We start from the raw sequence: 16,958 nt of genomic DNA on the forward strand, positions 1-16,958 counted from the left end.
TGGTCTACACAGATATACCATCTGAGCCGGTTGCTTTCCAAAGTTTACCCTTCTTAAGGTTGTTCACATCACCCTGAGAAATTGGGATGACAGAGTCAATGGAGGCTTTGGGGGCTAGTGAGAGTGCATCATTGCTTCCACTTTTGAAGTGAGCATGAAGGCATTGAGCTCGTCCAGAACAGACATTTCACAGTTAATAATACTATCTCGTTTTGTCTTTATGATGTGAGAGATGCCAACCCTACCACAGCAGCCAAGCATTCATCTGAGAATCCAGCATAATCCAAAATTGTGTACTGAGATACAATGAAAAATATTGTTTTGTGTGCTATCCAAGTGAGTGAACACATATTGAAATACAAAGGGCGGTGTGAAATAAAGGTGCAGAGTGTGGTGCCATTGAAGTTGCAAAGTCTTCACATCATTAACCCCAGCATTGTGTTCAAGGCCGTTAAAAAAGGATTCCAAAATGACTCTTTGGCTGTAATTAATTCTCAAAAAAGTATATTTTAAAATCTAATTTGAAACATTTTCTGATTTCTACCAATTTTGTATCTAACATCCTGAATCTTTGCGAGGTAGTGGTGACCCTGAGCGATTGGGAAGGTGGGAATGAGCAAGCAGAAGAAAGAGCCATACTGCCTGGAGTAACAATGCCACTCCTCCTCATAATGTGCACTCCCTTTTCTCTGCACTCTCAGCTCTGATGAAGGGTTTCTGGCCAGAAACGTTGATACTTCTTTTTCTCTCACTGATTCTGCTCAACCCACTGAGGTCCTGCAGCAGACTGCTTGTTGCTGCAGGTCCCAGCATCTCCAGACTCACGTGTGTCTCCACAATAAGATGTCGCTGGCTCTAGTTCACTTTTGTGTTAGCAAGAGAAGGGCACCACCAGTTGCGGCTAGAAGTCCTGGCCATCTGCTCGGGAGAGCAAAGCTGGGATGGCTGACCCCGAATGAACATGAGACTGAATTTCTGTGTCCACCCACCTAGATGGACAGGGTTGTAATCAACCAGAGTCTGACAGCGATTGCAAAAGACTAGAATGAAGAAAGGGAATGAAGCAATGTGTGGCAGCGTCTCCTTTTAAATTAATATTTTTTCTCTGCCAGATGTTGATACAAATTAAAGAAAAAAAATCTGGAATTCTGCCACTAAGAAGCTGGATTTAATAGTTTAATGTCACAAATTAACTCACAAATGCACAACTCCTCAATCCAATTTAAGCAAGCTCTGGTTATTAAAAAAAAAGCATGGAACAAGAAAAATGAATAACGCACACATTCTCAATCAACACTGTCATTCATTTGTTTGTTCTCCCTTGCTACCAATCAGTCTCCAAGCTTGTTCATATTTTGCTTTCCAGCTCCCAGCTCATCTCACCACACATTCACTGTGAATTCCTTGCTTCAGCAACAAAGCCACGGTAGAGATGAGCAACAGCGTTCTTGGTATTTGTGATGCATTGCCTGCTTCCTGTGCTTTCACCAAACTTCAACTGTTATTCCCTCCTCAGCTCTGGTGGATGAACGTTGTTTGGTATCATCCTTATTTGATCATATCAGAGGATTTCCCATTGGTGGATTGCATAATGTTAGGTGATCCTCTGTGGCTAAAACAATGTTAAGCAATGTACCTCTTTAAGAATTGTAGCCTGTGGACTACTGCTCTCTGAATGTTATAATGATATAAAAATAAATGTGCAAGAACCCCTCTGTTTTTGTGGACTAAGGCCCTGCAAGGAATATTGCTTTGTGCAAAGCAAGTTGTATCAATAAAGCAACCTCATTCATAAGTTTAATTTGCTGGCTTTCTTCCAGTATTTTCTTGAATGAACGAGAGATAGACATTCCTCACCGATGGATTCTTCCTCTCTCTTTTCCACCGGCTCTCTAACTTCTCACTGGTCAATTCTGTATCTTTCTCTCCATTCACATTTTGACAGATAATACTCAATGCACCTCCATCATCTTGTCAACCTTACAGCACTTCAGCACTTCCTTCACAACAGCTAATGTGATTGAGTCATGATCTTCTCCAAATTTTGAAAAGTCATTTGAACTCCCCTCCTACAAACTCTACTCCTGACCTTGTAAAGTGCTTCAATCCCCCTGGACTGCTGTCTCAAACTAAAAAAGACGGCTCCTCTGTTCAGGCAAACTTAATCTTCCACTTAACATCCATCACAAAACATTAAATTCCACGTCTTGGTTTCATCACTCTCCTCCACTGCCACTTCCTTCCACCTGTCACCAATATCCTCACTCAGTGGGTTATAAGCTCTCTTCCTTACTTCACATCCTTCAACTGTTCAGAATTCTACAAATTATTTTTAAAAATAAACTGATTATCAGTAATTTGAAAGGAGTTTTAACACACGCACTACATTTCCCCTGGTTGAATAATGATATTGTACAGAGCAAAATGAATAAAGAATTAAACCAATGGTATAACTTGGCAACCCACCATTTCCTGCCTTATTTAAAATTACAGTGAGCACACCTTTATTCTCTAGTTCAAAATTCTGTATAGTCACGCTGAGAAGTCCATGACTAGAAACAGTACCATTCATGAAGTGAGGGCAAAGAAGGCATTGTGTGAAGGACATGCCAGTTGCTTTTGGGCCACTGGAATGTGATTTTTCCACCTGCACCACATGTAATAAGTTGCGCACAAAAGTAAAATGATTCCTCCTCTGTTAAAGCGGTTACTCACAGTAGGAGCCCACTAGTTCGGACGTCATATGCAGAGCCAGCCTTGCACTTTACCCAACTATGTTGTCACATTTTCGTGCTTTATTGTTGGAACAGAGACACAAAACATGCATTGCATGCCAGCAGTCATTGCTGTATACCCATAAGTCTATGCACAGGTGCAATAGACACACAATAGCATCAAATTCAACTTCACATTATGCATTACAAAGTGTTAATTGCATCATGTGACTGATTGTATGCTTGACTTCAAGCACCTATCACATGCGGTACATGACTGGGTTTGTAGATTGTGAGTCTGTAATTATTGTACATCTCTTTCTAGCCATTTCTTTACATTCACTTTGTGTGCTGTATCCCAGGGTGACGTGAATTAACATCTGTCAATCGAGCAAAACTGTTACTTGACAGACTGAGGAAATAGACTCACTGGAGAAAAGTTTAGAATGAAGTTTATAAAAGGAAATAAATGCAATGCACACACTGAATTGGTATTGATCCAAACTCATTAAAAGCATCATGTGATATTTTCTCTCCTCAGCTCTGAATAAGTTCTAACTGAATTATTTTGAACATGCTGTGCATTTATACACTGTTTCTGAGGTGGAAGTGAAGTGTTTTTTTTGGTTGTGAGTGATGACTGTAACTGCCTTCAACAGCAGATTTTATACCTTCACGCCTTTGATTTTGGGATAGCTAGTCTGATTTGTTTTGCCAATTTTTTTGTTGGATTCAAATCAAGAAAGCACAATGGTTAAATTTAGCATTCTCCTCAGAGCAGTGTAAGTGACAAAGAAAGTTATTGTAGCTTCCAGGGAATATTTGCATAATCTACCAGTAGTATTCACTTCTCCAGGGGTTTATTGATGATTAGTCCCTGAGTTTATTCATGACAGACAGATTTTCAGATAATAAAATGTTCAAGGTAAATGAGGTGAATGCAAGAAAGAAGGAGCGGTAGAAATCAGTCATTATCTCAATGAGCAAATGCAAAGACCTAAGCTTCGATTTCTTACATCCATGATTTTCCAAGATTTGGACCAAAGAACTTAATTAAAAAACAGTGCTTTTCTTAAAGGATCTCTCTATCAGTGAAGAGATAATCATCAATTCATTGAGCTACATATCTTCTCTGTTCAAATAACAGCAATCACAAGTGATCAGCCTCATCTGTCCAACAGTAACCTTCGAAAAATTGGTAAGTTTCCACAATTACTGAAGCGGGGGTTGGGGGGGGGGGGAAATCTAATGATTGGGAACTAATGAGAAGCAAAGGATTCAGCAGCGGAGGATAAATTGATCCTCACTTTGATTTGATGGATTCCACAGGTGGCTGAACAGCTGTTCCAAATCAATTGGGGAATGGCATCATGAAGCTCATGAATTTATGCAAGTCAAAGGGCCGTAATGTCAATGATCTCCCGTTCTTATTGTCCGGTTTTAAATAGGGCCTGCGCATGGCTCTCCTGATAAGTTAAACCATATGTTCAGGGAGAAATAGCCTCCTGTTAAGTGTGAAAAAGTCCCTCACAAGGCTTAAAGAGGCCAATCGCCAGTGGCATGCAAACTGGCCTAAGAACTAAAATACCACAAATTTAGCCAGGCATAAAAATATTCTGCATTCTTTTTCAACCCACTTGAAACTACTACTGCATGAAAGTTAACCCCCACATGACAGCTTATCTAAAGTCTGCTGTGAGTGAAAATATCAGTGTTTAGTGTTTGTGGATTGGTCATTTGTGTTGGAACTGCTTTATCTTTCATGAAGTTGATCCATTATTAAAATATTTGTAGTTTTTCTCCAAGAGTAGAAGGTGGAAGTTAATAGCCCTTTTCACTCTGGCTAGCCTGAAAAACTGTTTGCAATAAATTCCACAGTATTTTTAAGTTCTGTTAGGAACAGGAAACTGATTGATGATAGGTAGCAGAAATGTTTTGCTTACATAATTGAACTCCTAATGATCTCTTTAGGGAGATGATAATCTCTAGGTAATATATTATTACAGGGACATAATTACTTTTTTATTCCAATTTAATTGTCTTTTTACCATTAAGCCATGGTAACATAAGCAATTAAGGTCCCTTGGCACTTGACAGTTTTATTTTGACATGATATGACATTTAGCAAAACTAATTAGTCCTTTTGAGAATCTTTGAAATCTTAACATCAAAATATGCCTTTTTGGTTGGATTGGAGAATTTGGTAAGTTACAATTTAAAGGCAAACCTCCAGTCCCAATATAAACAGCAAGCATGGTGAAAGAATTTCAGCAAAAATTTAACAGTCTTTTCTCTAACCTCTACTTTCCTCTCAAACTTCATTACTTTTGCAAAGACCACCCTTCTCAATATATTTTCTTCTTTGTGGTGCTGTTGGTCATGACTTTCCCAAATCCTCTTTTCTAAATTTCCAAGTTATTTTACCCCTTCATTGGTCCATAATATTCAGAATAAGGTGCACACAAGCTGCAATTTCTCTCTGATCATTACCGAGTATCAAAGGATCAAAATGTTACTGTTGGAAGTTGTTTGGGCCATCATGTTTTTCCTGATTCTTTGCTGAGGCAATTCACAGATAATTCCATTTATGACACTCTGCTTCAAATTTATCCACTGTCACTTTGAAAGATGTTTTCTGTCTGAGGTTTATTCCTCCCACCAAATAATTTATGCTTCAGAGGTTTACCATTTCCATACAGAAAGCAAGCGAAGGAAGTCTTACCTCTGGTGAGCTTCTATTTGGTGCTGGCAGTTTCTATCTTTACAGATTACCTCATTGCATTTATTGCTGCCACATTAAATGGAAGGTTGATTCTCTTCTTTTTACAGTGCAGCAAGAATGAATAGCACACCCGTAGTTTCATGCCCTGATCCTCTTGTATTTTTCCCCATTTGCTACATCACATTAAATGACAACAGTGCTTCCCTATTAATGAGGAGATAAATATGTTATTTTCCTCTGCCATTTACAGAAACTCCAGCACCTCCATGAGTAGAAGGTGGAAGTTATTAGCCCTTTTCACTCTGGCTAGCCTGTAAATTGGCCGTTCAATGAACCGGTTAGAGAAGCCATTTTGCCGTTCACACTGAACCACTATTAATGGGTTCTCTGCATCTTTTCACACTCACCATCAGGCCTTCCCAGGGAGAGGGTGAAGACTAGGTGATGCATTGAGTGATAATGGACCTATCCTCCCAGAATTTTATGTGGCAGAGAAACCTCTCCATGAGTGCTCCATGTATACAGCCCTTTCTCTGCCACACAGAATTCTAGGAGGGCAGGTCTGCCATGGGTCTCTCGCTCTCTCTCTGTGACTTTCCCAATTGTGTGCCTATGTGCTTTATTGCTGCTACCACTTTCCCATGGTCCTTTATAAATTTTAAAGTTTTGTATAGGTCGACACAACAACAGGGGCTGAAGGTGCTGTACATAATGCTTAATTATGTTATAATTAGGCATGATTAATGTTGTTTAAATACAAGAGCAGGATTTAGTAAAATGAATACAAAGTTTATACCTTCTTTTTAATCTTTTGTTTCCTTCATGTTTCAGTACTCGTGCAAAAATGTTATCAATGCGTCACTACTTTGTCCCTTTAACACTGGGCTAATTGGCGCGCAGGTATCAGACGACCCTGGGGATGATACACCCAACCTAGGAAGTTCATCCCTGGGGTGGTTTGATGCCTGCAAGCAAATTCGCGAGTGCTCACACTGGCCCTTTAACTGGTATATTGGCTGTTAATTACGTGGATGAGGTTCCAGTGTGAAAGGGGCTACTGTCATTTTTTTACTTTATGCTTCATCCTTGGTCTCTCATGATAAGCTGGAAATTCATTGAACTGATTTAAATTTTAAAATTTTACATTATATTTCGACATGTTATTTTAACATCATTGTGCGAAGCGCTACGCTAACCATGCCCCACTGATTGTCATTAACTGCCAGATAAGTTTTTCCTACCTCAAAAGAAATTCACGTTGCAATTTCCAAGAACATTTCACTTTGCGACACAGTAGCATGAACAGAATAACTAATAATAATATATCCATTACATTAGCGAGATGTAATATATTTGTATAATTTCAGGTCTCTTCAATTACAGGCAGCACAATTAGCTCAATACTGTTACTGTGCCAGTGGCCGGAGTTCAAATCAGATGCTGTCTGGAAGGTGTTTATACATCTCCTCTGGGTCCTCCTGTTTCCTCCCACCATTCAAAAACATGCTAGGGTGGTCAGTTAATTGGGTGGCAAGGGCTCATGAGCCAAAAGGATCTGTTACCCGTGTTGTATGTCTAAATTTAAAATGTTCAACTTCTGAAAATGAACTTATCCTATCAGTTCTGGAATGCATGTATATTTGGGCTTTGCTCAAATAGGGAGTGAAGAGTTATATATGTGCTGATGTTCAGTAAAACAAATCCTTGAAATCTTCACTGAACTTCATTTTTTAAAATTTATGATTGTCATTTCACCCATATGTTTTAACTTGCAAGCTTCTGAAAACTACCATTAGAAAGACTTCCCAACAAAGAAACTTATTCTTTACTGAGTTCCCCTTTTCTGAGCCCGGATAGATGTTAAGAAAAATAAAATTGAAGCTGTGTATAATTAAAAGGACAGTACCTAAGACTTGTAAGCGATCAGCACCGACCACCACCTCACCGTCTTCTGCGGAAAATAATAACTTTCCAGTGTTCGAATTGACCTCAAACCTCTTGCTTCGTGCTTCTACAGCTTCACTTCCTGTGGAGAACACAAACAATCATGATGGAGGCACTGGAAATCGAGTTATGTTATATGTAGAACCACAAGCAGTTCAGCACTTTCCACATCTTTCTTGTTTAGAATCTTTTCTGGGGCAGTGATGCTCAACTTGGTTGCAAAACTAAACCAAACTGATAATTCACCAGTCGGCCACTTCATATCTTCAAAGAGTTGACACATCCCCCTTTATTTCAGTTAGTTAATCATTGCGCTAAATGATTTAATCTACTAAAAGTGTCTGTCTTCCTTCATTTAGTTTTTTTGCTCCACAGGAACTCGTGTCCAAATGGTGACCTGAATATGTCATAATTAGGTCTCTAAAAGACTATCATCCAAGGTTTGTTTTGAATTATCTGAGAATCCCCCAACATAATGCCAGTGGAAGGGTGAGATCCAGGTGACCAGAGAAGGTGGCTACAATCTTGACATTATAAATGGATGACAATAAAGATCTTGCTTCCTGAATACATTTGGCTGTATTTTATGGATTTTGGGCTGCTGATTGCAAAATTCACCTTAAAATGTTCCTATCATGTACCATTTGGGATAGAACCTACTTTTGTTATTCCCTGTCATATTTTAAGTCTACTTCAAGCATGGAGTGCAACAAGCCATTGAAAATGCATTTTCTGCATTTGCACTTGAACTTTTTCCCTGTTGATCTCGGTGTAGTCAGTGAAAAACATGATGAAAGGTTTCACCACGCCATTGCAACCATGGAAAATAGTATCCGGGCAACTGGAATCCAACATTGTTGGCCGACTATTGATGGTCACAGACATGAGAGGCATCAGATGCTAAGTACAAACACAAGTCAGCAGCAAAACATTTTTAGGTCAGTTGAACGAATGCTATATGTCAGGGTCATTATGTGATTCAACATGTTAAATTCAATAAAGTTTAATGTTTCTCCAACTTCCTGCATGATACCGCAAATCTGAAATTATCTTTGGGTTCAGCTTGAAGTTGTCTCCCATAATCCCCATTTTGTTTCAGAAAGCAAACCTTTTGAAAAAAATGTTGTCCAATGTAATCAGTCAACAGTGAATCTTTGGGCTGAAAGGAGTTAACAAAAATACTTTGTTTTTTCTGCAAATACTGACCCAAAAGGCAACACATTTCCTTTTTAAAGTAAATAAGAATCATAATTATAACCATATCAGAATAATTTCTCATGCATCTCAGCGGATGTTAGTCCAAGGTGATTTTTAAGTAATCTCTTAAGAGGTATTTTCTTAGCATACAATTAATCTTTGTTATTTTCTTATTCCTGTTTTTTCAACGCTATTCACCTTGGTGATATGGTGATAGAAATTCATCTCTTTTTATGTGTGCTTCATGCTTTATTTAGTAGCCTATGAAGGTTGCATTTCACTTCAGCATCTCGGTTCCAGTAAACTCGGTGGAATTGAATTTGAAACAAGCATAACATGCAGCTTGTGATCAAGAGTTAAGTTCCACTTTCACCACACTGAAAAGAAATGCTGCTGAGTTTGAAAGTAATGTAACTGAATGCAAAACTAGTGTCTTAGTCCAAACAATGGAAACTATGAAAGCACAAGAAGAGAATTGACTATAGTTGATTAGAAGAGTGCATTGAAAAGGATGATGGTTGACAGGCAATGGTTATTGAAACATGAAAGTCTGCAAATGCTGTGATTGTAGTCAAAACACAGAAATGCTGGAGGAACTCAGCCCATCTCGCAGCGTCCTTAGGAAATAAAGATATAGTTTCAGACCTGAATGCTTCTTCAACGTATGAGTAAAAAAGACAGGCATCTGAATTAAAGACTGGGGAAAGAAAGCAGGAAGATTGGGAGGTGGAGGGGTACTGGCCAACAGACAAAAGATGTTAATTGGACATGATAAGAGGAAAGGTGAGGATTGATTTGGCTCTGTAAAAGGATAGAGAAAGAGAAAGAGAGAAAAGGAAACGGGGGAATAAAATTGGAGATGGGGGTATCTAATGGAGATCAGAGGTCAGTGTTAATGCCATCTGGATGGAAGGTGCCCAGACAGAAGATGAGGTGTTGATCCTCCAATTTGCGGTTGTTTCACGCAAGCAGTGCTTGGGACCATGGATAGACATCAATAAGGGAAGGGGGCGGCCAATTGAAATGGGCAGCTTCTGGGAGATCCATGCTATTGCAGCGCACAGAGCCAAGGCACTTCATGAAGTGATCGTGCAGTCTGCATCCAGTCTCTCCAATGTAGAGGAGACCACATCAGGAGCGCTGAATACAGTGGATAATCCCTGCAGATTTAGAAATGAAGTGTTGCTTCACTTAGAATGTCTGTTTGGGGCCATGAATGGTGGTGGGGGAGGAGGTGTGGGTACAAGTGGAGCATCTCTTGTGGTCTAGGGCATTGTTGCCAAGGGGATGTTTGGTGATGAGGGAGGAGTGGATGAGGGAGTAATGGAGGGAGCACTCTCTATGAAAGGGAGAAAAGGGGATTTATTTGTCTGGTGGTGGGATAACAAGATAATAAGACTGGTGGGGGAAATGGTGGAGGAGGATATATTGGATGCTGAGGCTGGTGGGCTGGTAGGTGAGGACAAAGTGAATTCTGTCCTTGGTAATATATATCTTGACCTCTTAAGGATTCTGTGAGACTGGCTGAGTTCCTCCAGCATTTCTGTGTTTTGAGGCAATGGTTATTATTTAGAAAAAAAAATCTGCCTCATAATTTAGGGACCATGGAGTTGAATGAGACATAGTGTTATAATCCATCCAGTTTGCCCAAGAAGGCATAAAATTCTGCTATTGATGCCTACGCAAAGTAAAAATGAGTATAAAACATGCTTGTAATTTATCATAACTAGCAGCTACTACTAGTTCCACTACTTCAAGTAAAGTTGCTGCCTCACAATGCCAGAGTCCAGGGCTCAGTCCTAACCTTGCGTGCTCTGTATGGATGTTGCACTTTCTCCCTGTGGCTACATGGACTTCCTCCAGGTGCTCCAGTTCTTGCTAAACAACCCTAAGGTCAGTAGGTTAATTGGCTATTGTAAATGACCTCTCAGTGAGGGTTAGAATCTGGGGGATAATTTTGAGAATTTGGGGAGAATAAAGAAGAAGAATTAGCATGAATAGATGGTTGATCGACTTGTTGAGCTGAAGTGCCTGTTTCTGTGCCATCTCTCTATGTCGTTTTATCTTCTTTCTGTAAGATTAATTGAGCAAAGAAATGTCTAGATTCTGGGTACATAATTTGATGCATGCCATATTCTTGCATTCTCCATCGCTGCAAAGGAAATGTTTCCTCCTCCTTCTGACCCAACCTACCACCTCACTATCAAGGATAAGATTAGGCTGACAATTTATTTGAGAAAGGGGCATGGTCAGTGTAGAAGTTAGCACAAAACTGTTACAGCGCCAGTAACCGGGGTTCAAATCCCACGCTGTCTATCTGGAGTTGGTATGTTCTCCTCGCGTCTGTGTGGGTTTCCTCCAGGGTCTCTGTTTTCCTATCACCCTTCAAAACGTAACGGGTTGAAGGTTGATTGGGTGAAATTGGGCCAAAAGGGCCTATTACTGTCCTGCATGACTAAATTAAATTCAAAATTAAATTAAAGCAATAACTACAAGCTCAAGATTACTGATGATACAGAGCATCACTCTATTTCTACTCTTTATCATCAAATCAGCTGGTGTGGGAAACTTCTTCCTCATTATTTAGTGCACATCTGACGTGTGTGTGTGTGTGTGTGTGGTGTGTGTGTGTGTGTGTGTGTGTGTGGGGGGGGGGGGTGGGGGGGGAGATAACATCCACATGATGTCAGCTTACCTGTATTTAATTGGGTAACAGTCTGATCCTCACTATTGCGGATGCTCACTGTAACATTCCTAGAAGACTGTAAATAAAGAGAACTATCCTAATAAAAGAGAAAAAAATATAATTAGGTTTAATACTCAAGAAAGTCTGCAGACGCTGGGGCCAAGTGCAATAAACAAATGTGCTGGAGAATCTCAGCAGTTGACATGTATCCATAGGAAGTAAAAGGTAACCAAAATTTTGGCCCTGGGGCCTTCATCTGAAATGTTACTTACGCTTTACTTCCTCTGGATGCTGTGTGACCTAATGAGTTTCTCCAACACGTTTGTGTATGGTGGCTTTATTACTCCATATTTTCACCTCCATGGTGCATTAATCATGATACAGTCATGTTGCTTATACAGTACAACTCCAATTATCCAAAATGGTCAAGATCGGGCCTAGCTTGATTAAAAGATTTTTTTTGGATAACTGGCCATGTGTTTTAAAAAAGCAGTCCAGTAGCAGCAGCAAATCACTTGTAACAGTTTAAACAACAACAAACAAGGGAAGGCTTTTTTTTAAAAGCATGAGATAATGTTTAATTCTCACACACAAAAGAAAAAACCTCAGCCTGAACAAAATAAGATTAATCAAACACGAAAAATGCAAAATTCTACTCAGAGGTTTTTTTTCCCCAAAATTCAGTTCAGCTCCAAAAAAAAACATTGGATAACTGAGGATTTCTTATTGTTTCGGATATCATCATTGATCCAAGTTTTCGGAGGTAAAGTTATGTTATTTTGGCTTCAAAATTTTTCAGATTTTCCAGGTCCAAAAAATTTCAGATAGCTGAGGATTTTGGATATATCCGATTTTGGATAATGGTAGCTGTACTATATATGACACAAAAAGTAAGTCAGAATAATAGGCCAAGTCATGTTGGATTTACTCCACTGCCTGGTGTCCACAGCAATAGTTCCACCCACTTGTATCTACTTTACTGAATGCTGAGGATCAAACACATTGACTCCCTGCTTGAGGTTGATCAACCCCCAAACATTAAGTGATTCTCAGATAGTATATGCTCTGAAGCCCCACTCCTAGATTACCTGGTGGCAATTGACAATTGGTTACTGTTGTTGGCTTTTGAATACCTTTTATGAAGACTTAAATCTTTATGAAGGCAGACAAGCTAAATCTAACACTGCTCTTACATCAAGTGCACAGAATACATCTCCAGGTTGTACTACTCTGTTCTTTTTTTATGTTTTTAAATTAATAAAGAACATATTAAAGGAATTTTATTATAATGACCTTAATTTTAAACCTCGGTGGGAATGAGAAATAAAATTTACTCTTGCATTTTTATTGCTTTGCAAGATGTGCAAATGTACTGATGGTTTTTAATAGCGAGTCAACTCCATCTTTATTTTACACTGTCAGCCATTTTTACTGATCTTAACATGGATTTGAATATCATTTTGTCTCTGGATAATTAATAACCTGGAACACTTGCCATGCTCATTCCATCCATTAAATCATAATAACATAGTTAAGACAATGTGAAATGCTTTCCTTCCACATCTCTTTCTCAAGGGTTATATTGGTAACCTGTATTTGACAGGTCCTTTTGTTAATACAGAAATAGGCCTTGTAAGGCATGCCTTTGATGCCACAAAGAATGCAATTTAAAATCAAAAGGCCATGACTCATTATTATAACATGGAATATGTTCTTGCAATCATGCTTAATGAGACAGCGCTTGTTTATGTGGACAGACTCACAATATGGAAATAAACACCAAGAAGCACTCTGTTCAATCCAGCGTTAACAAGGAACACCTGCTTATTTCCTGTTCATAAAACTTACAGGTTTTATGGACCTCAGGTTAAAGATTAAAAAAAATGTTAAAAAGAGATTATAGATTATCATCAAAAAGTTCTTAGGTGTCATAAAATAATATTTAGAAGTATAAGATTGACCTTTGCCATGAGGTATACAGCCTTAAAATTACCCTTGAAGTTTGTCATAATTTCTTGGAGATTTTAGATTTCGATTTCAGATTTATTGCCAGAGTAAATACTTGACATCACACTAAGATATCTTTTTCCTGCAAGTGCGATAGAATTACCACTAATTGGTAGTGCAAAAAATAAACTGTACACAGCGTAAACATGTAAACAAATAAAAGAACTGTAAACAGATAACAAATGTAAATAAACTGACTGCAATACAGAGAGAACAAAAAAAACAAAGTGCACAAGTAAAAGTCCTTAAATGAGTCTCTGATTGACTTTGTTGTTGAGGATTCTGATGGCGGAGGGGTAGCAGCTGTTCCTGAACCTTGTGGTGTGAATCTTGTGGCACCTAGATCTCTTTCCTGATGGCAGCAGTGAGAACAGAGCTTGTGCTGGGTGATGTGGGTCCTTGATGATTGCTGCTACCATCTGAAGTCTGATGTCTGAAGTAGTCTGATGCCTCACACCTACTTTATAATTGCTTTTGAGCAACAATTTAAAGAATCTGAGTTTCAAAACAAAACTGACCGAACTTTAAAAATTGATTCTTTTTACAATCGTATCTAAACTGTCAGGGTTTTTGTTCTTCCCCACACTTACACACACACACACACAAATGCGCATACTAGGGTTGAAGAGAGTTAAGTAAGAAATGTTATATTAATAATAGTTATTAATAAAAATTATTGTTTTGAAGATACCATTGTCTTGGTGAATTTTGTTTGCTGGTCTGGTATGTAAATGCAACATTTGATCATTGAAGTTCAATGATTTAATAAATCATCAATAGCAACTTATGTTTGAGTCAGATGTTTTCCATCGATTTAGAATTTCAGGAGGTTAATTGCACTGGACAACAAAAAATTTGCTTCCTGAACACTTTTGGGTGTATTTTATGGATTTTGGGCTGATGATCATGAAAATCGCCTTTAAAATTTCCTATCATGTACCGTTTTATAGATATAACTTATTTTTTATGGTTTCCTGTCATAATTTAAGTCTGCTTCAAGCATACAAAACTATGAAGTGCAAAATGTCATTGAAAATTAATCTTCTGCCTTCACACTTCGATTTCTTCCCTGCTGATCTTGGTGCAGTCAGTGACAAACATGGTGAAAAGTTTCACCAGGACTTTGCGACCATAGAAAAGCAGTATCAGGGCAACTGAAATCCAGCAACGGTGGACGACTATTGCTGGACACTGACAGGAGAAGCATCAGATGATGAGTACAAATGAAAATCAGTGGCAAAACATTTTTAGATCAGTTGAACTCATGCAATGTGTCAGTATAATTATATGATTAAATGTGCTAAATTGAATAAAAATGAATTTAATCTTTCTCTAATTTCCTACATGATAATAAAGCAAATCTGAAATTATATTTGTATTCTGCATGAAGTTGCCTTTCATAATCCCCATTTTTCTTCTCTCAGGAAGGAGCCTTTTGAAAAAAATGTTGCCCAGTATTATTTGTAATGAAATTTCTTAGACAGGAAATCTTTTCATTTGCTATTCAAAGATCCATGTTAGAGAACATAAAAAACCCTGCAGATACTGGAAACCTGAAATAAACATAGAATGTGTTGAAAATATTCAGCAAATCAGGTACTTTTCTGTTCATTTCCCTAATTATGATTTCAAACAAGAATGCTTATCTCCTGCATTTTTTTAAACAAGAAATGCAGAGAAATTAACTGACTTCCCTGCATTAAAAGCATCTTATTCATTGAATTGGTAAAAATTGTACCCTAATGCATAAGTTGTATGTCTTTGATCTAGAATTTTAATTCATGATTCAACAACTGCAGAGAATCAACAATTTACACAGGACTGGAGACAAATACAGTAAAACCTCGTTAGAATGCGAGTGACACAAGAAGCAGGAAAACAGAATACTGTGACTCAAACCTTTAAGATCTTTAAAATCTACATATTTACATCCACATCTTGTAAATAAGTCATAAGAGCCCATTTTTGAGTTTGTGGCTGTTAGCCACTGTTAGCCTGGCATCCTAAAATTAATGTTTGGGGTCCACAGACACCCGCGCTATAAGCATTTCTGCGGATTAACAAATCATGCTCTAATGAGGTTTCAGTGCAGTTTTTTTTTAAACCACAGCTTAGAAATGTTTTTGGCTTTGCTCACTAATCCCTTCCATTGAGATTTTAAGAAGTATTTTATCACCAGATGTGATCAGCCATTATGGATCCACACCACCCAGGAGAAGCTCTGTTCTGCTGGCTACCATCAGGAAAGAGGTATACGTACCACAGGATTAATACCTCCAGGATCAAGAATAGTTTCTACCCCTCAACCATCAGACTCTTAAATAACAAAATCAATCAGAGACTCATTTAAGGCCTCATTTAAGCAAATACTTTGTTCATTATTTATTACTGAGTATTTACTTTTCAGTATTGGCCTAGTCAATTTATTTACATTTCCTTCTTTTGTGGACATTTCTTTCTTTTCTCTATAGCTCTTTCCTCTTGAGTAGTTTACAGTTATTGATAATTAGGAATTCTGCCTGACCCAGAATCTAAAGGTTTTATGTGATGTCAAGAATGTACACTGAGAATAAATTTGATGTTTGAAATGCCTATCCGCTTTTCAAAAAAATGCAAATTTGAAGCAGGAATCCTTCCTGATTGTACCATTCTTAGATGTAAAAGGATGGGAATTGCACAACTGATCTAACAGAGAATAGATCACTCAAAATATACAACTCTGGGACCACATGGACAGTCTTATTGTGGACAGGATCAATCTATAATCTGCCCTCAATACATCAGATCCTGGGATTCTTGTGCTCCCCTCAGCGCTGAGGTTGTTCTGTTCTCTTCATCACAGCTGGGTCAGGTGTTCCTCAACCCATTGGAGGTGTGGTTCTTGTTCAGTCCTCTGTGATTTCTGTGCTGCCCTGAAAATGACAGATCCTGTTTCTATGCTCCATTAAATCAATCAGGATCTATTTTTACTGCTGCCTTTAAACTTAGCAAGTTCACTGGAAAATTATCATACTACTGTACAACATCAAAACATCAGCGTGTGGGAGTAGGAGTGGGAATAAATCCGTAGTCAAGAACATCTGCCAATCCAACATCACCAAAGTCCTGAGTGCTCGATGAAAAGCAGAGTTGGGATAGCGCAATGCCTTTACAGTGCCAGTGATCAGGACTGGGGTTCGAATCCCGTGCTCTGTCAGGAGTTTGCATATTCTCCACCTGTCTGCGTGGGTTTTCCCTGGAGGCTCTGGTTTCCTCCCACCATTTGAAACATACCGAGGGTGTAGGTTAATTGCGTGTAAATTGGGCAGCACAGACTTGTGAGCTAAAATGGCCTGTTACTGAGCTATATGTCTAAATTTAAAATCAAACAGAATTTTACTGTATTCAGAACACCATGAGTATTAAGACAGGGATATCAAATTAAATGGAATTATCATCTTCCCAGCATTTTCTATTATAATAATAAGGTATCAAAAAACAAAGCTGAAAAGGTAGGAAAAAAAACCCAAATAAATTAATAGTACAAAAGCCCAGACTTTGTATTTATTGTTTAACATCTCTTACTCTTGATGATGCTGTCTTACATCTCACCATCTCTGGACGACAATGTTAAATAGTGGAAACAGATGGTGAGGCAAAGAATACTTTTGGCCTCATTTTACTCCTGCCATACACAGGAAATTTTAAT

General features: G+C 38.4%; 1 protein-coding gene across 4 annotated transcripts in view; it reads right to left on the reverse strand.

Annotated features, from left to right (window-relative positions):
• Nucleotides 1-16,958, reverse strand: part of sgcd (sarcoglycan, delta (dystrophin-associated glycoprotein)) — a 510,268-nt gene that overhangs the window by 30,061 nt on the left and 463,249 nt on the right. For all 4 annotated transcript variants that reach the window (XM_069898190.1, XM_069898187.1, XM_069898188.1 and 1 more), the window contains 2 exons: nucleotides 11,273-11,360; nucleotides 7,343-7,462 (listed from right to left, as the gene is read on the reverse strand). In XM_069898190.1, coding sequence (XP_069754291.1) covers nucleotides 7,343-7,462; nucleotides 11,273-11,360 — 208 coding nt within the window. The remainder of the gene's footprint in view (nucleotides 1-7,342; nucleotides 7,463-11,272; nucleotides 11,361-16,958) is intronic.

The sequence above is a fragment of the Narcine bancroftii genome, chromosome 9 (genome assembly GCF_036971445.1).
Source record: "Narcine bancroftii isolate sNarBan1 chromosome 9, sNarBan1.hap1, whole genome shotgun sequence".
NCBI lineage: Eukaryota > Metazoa > Chordata > Chondrichthyes > Torpediniformes > Narcinidae > Narcine > Narcine bancroftii.